General features: G+C 48.9%; 1 protein-coding gene across 1 annotated transcript in view; it reads left to right on the forward strand.

Annotated features, from left to right (window-relative positions):
* The first annotated feature begins 6,382 nt into the window (after positions 1-6,382).
* Positions 6,383-10,255, forward strand: part of PLXDC1 (plexin domain containing 1) — a 60,447-nt gene continuing 56,574 nt past the window's right edge. The window contains exons 1-2 of the mRNA XM_023525531.1: positions 6,383-6,473; positions 7,309-7,487. Coding sequence (XP_023381299.1) covers positions 6,383-6,473; positions 7,309-7,487 — 270 coding nt within the window. The remainder of the gene's footprint in view (positions 6,474-7,308; positions 7,488-10,255) is intronic.

Raw genomic sequence — 10,255 nt, forward strand, 5'->3', positions numbered from 1 at the left:
GTCCTGCTGTCGCCCCTGCTCTGCTTTGCCCTATGGCCTTTGACCTTTAGCTGCTCTGGCTCTAGATGCAAGGGAGTGGGGGGCTCCCACCTGCACACTCCTCTTCCCCTATGCCAGTTTTCCACAGCCATCTCTCCCACCTGGAGGTCCTTTCTGAGATCTACCTTGAGTCTCTCGTATTATAAAAGAACCATTTTTCAACAGGTAATTTTACATTCTCCTTTCACCTCGTACACCCAGAACTTCTTGGGGGTTGGGGAGGTGGGTAAGTTGTAGTCATGCCTCTTGACAGAGAATTGGAAAGATAGAGCTCTATGCCTCACTGGCAAAGGTGTCCTTCATATGGGACAGAGCAGTGGGAGGGTGTGTCAGGGGGATGCTGTAGTTGGGCTTCTGTGTCTCAGGGGTGTGCTAGCATCAGGCACAGCATCAGTAACAGTGTTCTTGACTTGGTTCCTGTATGTAGCTGAGACAGGCCTGAGTTCCTGTTGAGAAGCAGGGAGGGGAAGTGTGCTGATGGTAGAAATGTGGACAGAGAGCAGTGTGCTGATGGTAGAAATGTGGACAGACTGCTGGTTCCTCACCAGCAAGAGGATGCTGGTGAGGAACCAGCAGTCTTCAGGGAGACCACACAGAGTGTCCAAAGGCTTGGCTTCTAGTCCCAGCATCTCAATTGCTGTGTGACCTTGAGCAAGTTCTTTTCCTTCTCTGAGGCTATTGCCTCACTTATAAATCTTTGCTTCTTGGTGGTGGATTATGAGAAAGTATTCTCTTTTTTATGATTGTCTTTCCTTTTTTTGAATTTGTTAGGATGTATGGGTAATTGATATATATATTAAAAAAGTCAGTATAATAAGAAAGAGCTTGGACCAGTTGATCTTTTAGGTCCTTCGGAGCCCCATCCTGGTGGGATCGTCTGAACTCAGCATGTGACTGAGTTGTTGAGGGAGAGCTTTGAATCCTTACTCGACTGGAGAAACATGAAGAGGTCTGGAGAAGGGGAGTTGGGAGGTAACAAGAATGCTCTGGGGGATGGCGGCCAGACCCAGGCCTGGCTGAGGACCGCCTCTTCAGAGTCGGGTTGAGGTACTAGAAACCTGGGTTGGCCAGGAAGAGCCGGTCAGGCAGAGACTTGAATCACAGAGAGTCGGCCAGGAGAAACGGACTTTCTCTGCAGCAGGAGAGATTGGTTAGGCCTAAAAGAACTTTAGAAGACAGAGGAGGCAGCCGTTGACTCTTAGTTCAGTGCTTCTTTCTCAAAGCCAGGCTGGGTTAAATGGAGGGGCTACTCGGAGGCAGCGAGGTATCTTCAGGGGAGGACGGTTGTGGGGGTGAGACATCCTGGGGAGGGCCGCTAAGGAGAGACAGCCCGGCTCTGATCGGTGATAGAGCCCTTGTGACTAGTGAAAGGGCAGCTGGGAGCTGTACCTGAAGAGGTGCGGCCATCCAGCCTCAAGGCTCTGAGTCCTCTGGGCTAGGGGGATGGGGGATGGCTCAGGAGGGAGCTGAGATCTCCCGTCCAAAGGTGGGACAAATGCGTACTTGCCAACGTAACAAGAAAGTCTCCTCAGACAGAAAGACGAAGTAGGCAACTCCATAGAATATAACAGAATTTATTATATGGTAATTTACTTACAGGAATATTGGGCGGGACCAGACAGCCAGCCAGCCTCTGCTAACAGACCCCTGTTAGAATACTTTTTGTCTAGAACTCAAGTACTAATGACTGACAGGATGAAGGGACAAAGAATACAGTAGTGCATACCTCCTGGTGGTCTTGTGGTAGATGATTGCTTATAATCAATACTACCACCACTTTGGTATTTATCTTGATTGTCATGCCACTCTAGCTGCTACTAACAAAAAAATATTTTGGCTACGTTTTAAGGAACACAGATAATCAGGAATTAGAAAGCTTTGATAGGCTTGCTAAGGACAGTGAAGTTGGTCAAAGGTAACAGCATGAAACTTAAATCCAGGACAAAGAGGTGGAGGTGGTTTTGTTCACATTTACATATATACATCTCCCCTCCCTCTTGATGGATTCTTGTTTGGTGGAGCCTTGGAACTTCATCCGTCATTAGAATGGGATCAGGAGAAAGACGAGTGTGACGCAAAGATACATTCGGGTGGAGGGAGTGACCAGGAGAGGCTGACAGACAGGAAGATAATCTTGGGGTGCACAGTGGGAGCAGGGGACCTGTCCCAGAGGGTCTGTCCCAGGTAGAACCAGAGGTGTCTAGAAAGGAGAGGCAGCTAGAGGTGGCATCCTAGCCCGGGACCAGGAGACTAGGCCCAGCACCAACTCCCTGGTGGCGTTCGTCCCTTCTCCGATCTGTTGTTTTCCCTTCTGTAAAGTTGGGTTTGGATCAGTTTGTCTAGGGCCCCTTGTAGCCACACTTCTGCTTCCAGTCTCCTCTTTGCCCACTAGGGACTTCCAAACAAACTGAGACTAAAATCCAAACTTTTTAAAGCGGCCATTAGACAGCCTCTCTCCACCCCACACCCCTGCCCCAGCTCTCTCCAGGTCCATCCCTCAACACTCTCAGGCTGCCTCCCCTTGGCTTCTCCTCATCCAGGCCTCAGTCAGCTCAAGGGCCACCTCTTAAGAGACGCCCACCCTGATAACTCTGTCCAGAGTGGCAACAACCTCCAACTCTTTTGTCTTTTTTTTTCATAGCACTTATCACCATCTCACAGTGTTATTCGCTGTATTATTCATTTTGTCTTTTCTAGCTGGAATCTTCATGGGCACAGGGTTTGTGTCTGCCTATTCACTGATGTCACCCCAGCAGCCAACATGGTACCCAGCACACAGCAGGGTCTCAATAAATGTGTATTGAATGAGTGAATCAGAGGTGGCCACGGACCCCAGACTCTTCCTTCGAGAGAAACTCACAGGAAGCCAAACTCCTCTCCTCTCCTTTTTAATTCAGAGCTACTTGGTGGTCCCTTCCTGCCAATTCCTGTGCCTCCCTTCCTCTCCTCAGATGAGAGTCCTCAGTGGGAACTTGCCTGTCAGCAGGAGGGGAGAGAGAGTGGTTGGGCACTTTGTAACTAGGAGGCAGGATTTCAGTTCAGGGTCTGGAATCTTTCCCAAGCCTTGCAGAGAGTTGGTCCTCGTGTGAAACCCAGGGAAGGCTGGACTCTGCTGGGTGTTTTGTGTATACTATTTTGTTAAAGACTCAAAATGACCTACCAAGTATAGGTTTTATCATCTCCATTTTACAGATAAAGAAACTGAGGCTTAGAGAGATTATACAATTTGTCCAATGTCACAGTCAGTAAGTAGCAGATTCAGGTTTCAATCTCAAGCGTGTCTGATCCCAAACCTGTGCTCTTTCATTTCTGTGATATTATAGTGAGGGTTTCTGGTGGGCTGTGCCCCAAGGGAAGGCGTCTTCTCAGCCCTGTGGATCTCAGGTTCTCAGGGTATTTAAAGATTCTTTCTCTTTCCCTCCCTCTGTCTCTCCCTCCCTCCCTCCCTCCCTTCCTTTAGTCATCCATGTCTGCTTACTGAGCATTTGCTCTGTGTCAGGCACCCAGAGCCTACAGATGCACAGGCAGCAGCAATATGTTGGAGCACATGTAGCATTTGGGGCAAGGGGGAGAGATGTTGGGATGTGCTGGAAAGAAGTGACATCTCATGAGACTTGAAGGATGAGCAAGAACTCTTCAGGAGAAGGGTTTATTTATGGAGCAGAGTGATCCTGGCTGAGAAATTGCCTGTGTGAAGCCCCGTGGCCAGAGAGAGCAAGGCTAGGTCCCGGAGAAGGCTTTAAGGAGACTGGAGGAGGGAAAAGATATCTCAAATGCTGGGTAGAGGAGCTGGGCCTTCGGCTGGAGGACTGCGGCGAGTGGGACCCATGGGAGAGATGGAATTAAGCTTGTCCTCTAGATGCTCTGGCGGGCATGGGAGACTAATTGAAGGGCATTATGGGTGGAGGCCAAAGTAGCTACTGGACTGAGTGGTGGTCGTGGGGCTGGAATGGCAAGCTTGGGTGATTGGTGGGATGAGGGCGGCTTGGACCAAGCACTGAGGTGGCATGACCTGGCCTCCTGAAGTCAGCCCTGGAGCAGAGCAATGGCATGTGAAGGGGATTGGGCCACTACCACTGGGCTGCCCCACTGAAAAACAGGGGACACAGTCTCCCAGGGCAGCTCCCAGGTTCTGGCCAATGGTTCTCAGTGCAGGACCCTCCAAGAGCCCAGCCCACACGCCAGTCCTTCCCTGGGGCTGTCCCTACCTCTCAGGAAACAGCTTGAGGTTGCTGGTCACCTTTTGCCGCACTTTCTATGGTCTCAGCAGAACATGGAGCCAGCCTGCCTGAGTGTAAATCCTGCCACAGACTAGTCGTGTGAACTTGAGAGATTTCTTAACATCTTTATGCCTCATTTTCTCAATTTGTAAAATAGATCTAAAACTGGCACCTACCTCATGGGATTATTGTGGACAGTAAATAAGTTAATGTGTTTAAAGTACTTGGAATAGTGCCAGCACAGAGTAAGTAGTCTCTAAAAGTTACCGATCACTTTCATTATTACTATTACTATTGTGACATCCCACAGGACCATATGCTCCTTGGGGCCGTGAGTGAATGAATGGATGAATGGCATATGCTCTGAAAGCTTCTTGCCCTCACTCACATGCAGAGGCTCTCCAAGGCAAAGCAGAAGGCAGAGCAGGGAGTGGCCGAGGGTTGGGTAGGTGTGTAATGTGCATGAGCACCTAAGGAGAAGGACCACGGTCGTCGGGCAAGTCTGTGTGTGTGTGCTTGTGCACAGGCACATGGGCCCCTGCACACACACACGTGAGCAACCAGCTGTGTTGGCTCCTTCCACAGGCTGAGGGGGTGATGTCCGGTCCTAGCCAGCTGGGAGGAGGAGGGTGTCAGGGAGACAGAGTGGTGTGGGTTGGGAGGATAAGATTCAGAGGTAGGGCAGGCTCCTCTCTATCCTTTGCCCTGTCCTCCTTTGGGAACTCTGCCTCTGACCCTGGCTCTGAACTTCTTTTTATAAAGCCTTCTCATTTCTGTTTCTCGCTTGATGCTCACAGCAGCCTGTGCCATAGGCATGATTGACATCCCCATTTTAGTGATGAGGAAACTGAGGCTTAGAGAGGGAAATTGATAGGTCTAAGGTCATACAGCTTGTGGATGTAGTGTCTCCTCCCTGACCCCACTTCTGGCTGGGTGCTCTCTTCCTGCCCGCTCCCCAGGCCTTGGGCCCCATCACTTAGGTACCCTCCTGTCTCAGTGGCAGGATTGTGATGCCTGCAGATGCCCAGCATCTCTTTCCAGGCTGGCTGAGATCCTCCACTTGCTCTACACATGCTCCTTTCCTGTCCTGGCTCCTGCCCAGGCCCAAGGGCTGCTTGCAGAAGGACCTGGGGAGCTGGGCAGATCAGCCCAGCACAAACAGTTCTGTCTCCAGAAGCAGCTGTGGGCCTCACCCGAGGAGAGCAATGCAGCCCTGGCTTGGGATCTGGGCCAAGGGCAGGTTGTCTTCCTGGCACTGGACTCAGATCTATCTCAACCAGAGGGCATCTTGGGCAAGGGGTCTGGAGACCACCCTTCTCCGCATCTTCTCTAGAGCATCTGGTTGTGATTAGAGGCAGAGAAGTGAGAGGGGGCCGGCAAAGGTCCAGCAGGCATCAGCAGCCAAGAATGACTTAATTGGATAAAATGTCTAATGACAAACCGGAGTCCCACAGCAGAGTCCTGGCCCCAGCCCCAGCCCTGGTCCTGGCTCAACCTTGTCTCAACTCCTGCGCTTACTAGCTCCCAAGTTACTTCTAGTATCGTGTCCTCAATTATGCAGTGATTGAGCACGTACTGTTTGCTAGGCACCGAAGATACTCATTTACAGAAAGTGAGAGAATCCTGGGGGTACCAGAGAGACAAGCACATAGTCACACCACCAGTGGATGCTCTGGGAAAGAGAGCTACATCCAGGAGCTCTGGGGAGTGGGTGGAGACAGGCAGAGGTAGAGAAAGGCATTTGACACAGGGTGGGCCTGAAATTGATGACGATCACAGGGAATATTAGATCCACCTATCTGGTGATCTGTGTCCCATACACATGTGCAGAGTGGGGTGACAATTAGAGTGACAATGTAAGGCACGTCTTTGGGGGCACACATCTTTCTGAAATGGAAAAGCATGGTTTCTATGTCATTTAGAACACATTTAATGACCTAGGGAGAACTGGAGAGAACATCGAGTCTAGGAATAGCTGCTACATGGCCTGTGTACCGCCACTTTCCAACCCTGTGCCCATGGCAGACATTGCTAATTGATCGTAACAGTCTTTCCTGCTAAACCCAAAGGGAGCCTCAGAATTCGCCATCAGCGTGCTCCTGGCTGTTGCTAACTGATTGGAGATGGTTTTTGAGATGAAACCGATTTGCCATGCTTGGCAGTGTCTAGGCTTCTTGTTTCATGGGGAAAATGACTTGCCCAAGGTGTTGGAAGGTAGCAATGAGATTAAATCATGGCCCCCACTATAGAGACATCTACTGTCACAACCTGGGAGGAGATGGCATTTAATGCATAGAGGCCAGGGATGCTGCTAGACACGTTACAATGCCCAGGAATAGCCCCCCACAACAAAGAATTATTCAGTCCAAAATGTCAATAGTGCCAAGGGTGAGAGACCCTGAACTAAAAGAACTCTGCTTTCTGGATTCTAGTCCCTGGAGTTCCCTGGAAGGTGAGATTATGTGCCATTTTCGGCAGACAAATAAGGAACTGGTTTGGAAGTTTCCAGAGCCATGGTTCTCATGCTGGTCTGCAGTGTTATGTTCAGGGCTTCTTAAAACCTCTGCCGGGATCATTTATGAATCCTAATATTCAGGCTACACTGTGGACCAATTACATCACAGTCTCTGGGGTAAGACCCAGACAGCAGGCATCTTTAAAGCTCTCCAGATGATTCCAGTGTAAAGCTGAGGCTGAGATTAATCACTATTTTGGAGGCAGATCTACCTGGGTTTGAAACTTATTTCCATCTTGAACTCGCCATGTGACCTTCTTTAACCTCTGTGAGCTGCTGTCTGAAATGTAGGGCGTCATCGTATCTACTGGGGAGGGCAGCGGTGAGGGCTAAAGGTGTTATATGAGCAAAGTGCATGGAGTGGAGCTGGGTACAGTGCATGGGTCCGTGCATGCTGGTTGTTTCCTGCCTGGCAGTGTTCCCAAAGGCAATGGTGGCACGGGGTCGGGGCCTCTGCAAAGTAAGTGAACTGGTCCCACTCTGGGACCTTCAGTCTGGACTCCCAGGACTCAGCTTTCTGTCCCCTTCTCCCAGGTCAGGATGCAGGCCAAGGCTCTGGATGGGCCACCAAGAGGACCATTCAGGGTTGGAACCGGAGAGCCCGAGAGAGCCCCGGGCAGGTGATGGAGGCGGACAGGACCCAGCTGAGCGAGGACCAAGGTGGGGGCACCTTGGCGATTGACACACTGCCGGATAACGGGACCAGGGTGGTGGTGAGTGATGTAGGAGCATGGATGGGGAGAGAAGTGCTGGGGCGGGGTGCCCAGGTGCCCCATGTATGCACGTATCACCTACCTTTGGGGCTGGCCCGGAGGTCAGTGTGGAGAGAGAGGTCTGGAGGGGATGGAAGCAGGCCCCAACCTGGGTCATCAAACCTTGGCATGCCAGAGCTTCATAGGTTGCCCATCTCCTCGTGGACCCAGAGAGGTAAAGTGATTTGCTCAAAGATGCACAGCATGTCCATAAGATTCCTGACACTGAATTCTTTCACTGCTTAGGGCCTCCGCTAAAAGCTGAATGAAGGTGACATTCTTAGTCACATCCAGCTGCTAGCTCTGGCCCCTCCCCCCACCTCGTTTCTGTGCCACCTACATTCTGTGTGGCCCCAAAAGGTTTATGGCTGCAGAGGCTTAGGCTGCACAGCCTCATGGCAAGGCACTCTGAATAGAGGAAGCAATTAGAGTGAAGTCCTAGGAGAGACCCTCCTCTGCTTGGGGCAGCACTGGGGCGGGTGGTGCAGGGAAGTGAAGGGGATCGAGGTGGAGAAGAAGTGCTGTCCTCGCAGTGTCTGGCCCTGCTCTCCCGCTGACTTCCTGGGAGGCTGATGGGGCCTCTGCATGTGTGTAGGTGAATCTATAATCATGAGCGCATGCCAGCGAGCGTGCGTTTGCACACTGTCTGAGGGTTGGGTGTATTAGGTATGTCTGCCTGTGTGCCTGTCACCGTGGGCTGTTTGTGAGTGTCTGTGATAAGTGTGCGTGTGTGAGAGAGACCGTGTGAATGTGAGTGTATCTGTGGCTCTGTTCGTACACGCCTATGGTTGACAGTGAAGAGGGTGGATTCTCGAGATGCAGAAAAACTATGAAACAAGAAGAAACAAGAGGATGTGCTTCTTGGTATATATATATTTTTTATTTTATGTTTTAATAATGATTTTTTTAACTCAGAAAGAAATGCATGCAGGTAGCCAAAAAAGTCAAATAATGCTAAAATTAGAAAACAAAATCTAGCAGTCCCAGCTGGCCAGGCTTCTCTGGACTCTTGCGCAGAGGCACGTGTTTCTGTTGGCAGTTACTTCCACATTTCTAAGTAATTTGCTTATACTACTGCCTCTTGATTAATCCATTTAGACATTATCTGTTGACTGCCCATTTTATAGATGAAGATTTGTCTTTTATATACTCCCCTGAGTGTCGTTTTACTCTCTCAATATTTTTGTTACATTCACATGCTCTGTTTATATCATGTAAATACTGTTCACCATTAAGCCAAGCAGGGCGATAGCACTGTTTGCTTTCTTATATAATTTTTATTTTTCCTGGATCCTTGCCCCCCACCACCACTTGCTTAGTCTTTTGTACTTACTACAGTTATATATTCTTACACATCCATTGGCCTCGTTAAAAAAAGAGACAATAACAGACCTAAAATGGAGTCATTTGTTCTAAGTCCGTGGCACGAAATACCTAACTTAGCTGCAGTTTCCACCTTTCCCAGGAGTGGAACCTTAAAGCAGTCAATCTGGAATTACCTCGTCAGCACTAGTGAGGTAACCTGCCTGAAAGACCCGTGTCATCCCCTGAAAGAAGGTGACCTTGCCACAATCTACTCTTTGCTAGAAGTTTCTCTCTATCTGCTAGATGGGATGCTGCCCAATTCATGGATCCTTCAACAGAGTCAATAAGATCTTGATCAATTTACTCAGTTGAATTTTGTGGTTTAACGGCCTCAAATATAATTTTCAGTGTAGTCAAACCCGTCAGTTCTTCCCGCCCCACCGTCCTGGAAACCTCTCCCGCGGTCCTGCTCCAGCCTGGACTGGCTGCTCGCCCGCCTGCTTCGCAGCCATCCTGGGACCTCCTTCTCCTTCATCACTGGGACCCCTTGTTTCTCTCCTGCGTTGGGCATCCTGTTCTCTTGACCCTGTGTCTTCTCTTTCCTGCTTCTCCCCCTTGTTTGTTTAACTTCCTGAGAAAGGTCACACAGGAGAAAAAAGTCTTTTGAGAGCTTGCATGTCTGAAAATGCCTTTATTCTACCCTCATACTTGATCGATGGTTTGGCTGAATATAGAATTCTAGATTAAAAATAATTTTCCTGCAGAAGTTTGCAGGCACCTACCTCATCATTGTCTTTTGGCTTCTGATGTCACTGTTGAGAGGTTTGATGTCGTGCTTATGCCCCATCTTTGTATATGCCTATTCCCCCCCACCTCTGAAAGCTTTTGGGGTGTTTCTTGTCACCTCCGAGATGAGGGCCATGCTCTGGCTCCTCTCTTACCATGCTGGACATTCGATGGATGGTTTCAACCTAGAGACTTGTAGTCCGGAAAGTTTTCCTGTTTCAGTTCTTTGATAATCTTTTCTTTATCATATTCTCTTCTTTCTACAGTTCTCTTGATTTGATGTTCATCTCTGGGAGTGATCCTCGAACTTTCTTCTCTCTTCCATTGTCCGTCCTCACCTTTCACATTTTTTGTTCTTTATTTGTTAGTTTGCTTATTATTGTTCCACTTTCTGGGAGATTTCTTCAGCCTTATTTTCTTAATGTTATTGATTTTTTTTCTCCTATCTATTTTTAATTTTTATTTTCTGATTATTTCTTTGTTTAAAGTCCCGTGCTTGTGTCATAGATGTAATATCTTCTCTCTAAAGATATTAAAATTTTAAAATATTTTTTCTTGCTTTCTTCTCTCTTTCTCTTTCTTTCTTTCTTTCTTTCTTTCTTTCTTTCTTTCTTTCTTTCTTTCTTTCTTTCTTTCTT

Source organism: Pteropus vampyrus, unplaced genomic scaffold (assembly GCF_000151845.1).
Source record: "Pteropus vampyrus isolate Shadow unplaced genomic scaffold, Pvam_2.0 Scaffold570, whole genome shotgun sequence".
Lineage (NCBI taxonomy): Eukaryota > Metazoa > Chordata > Mammalia > Chiroptera > Pteropodidae > Pteropus > Pteropus vampyrus.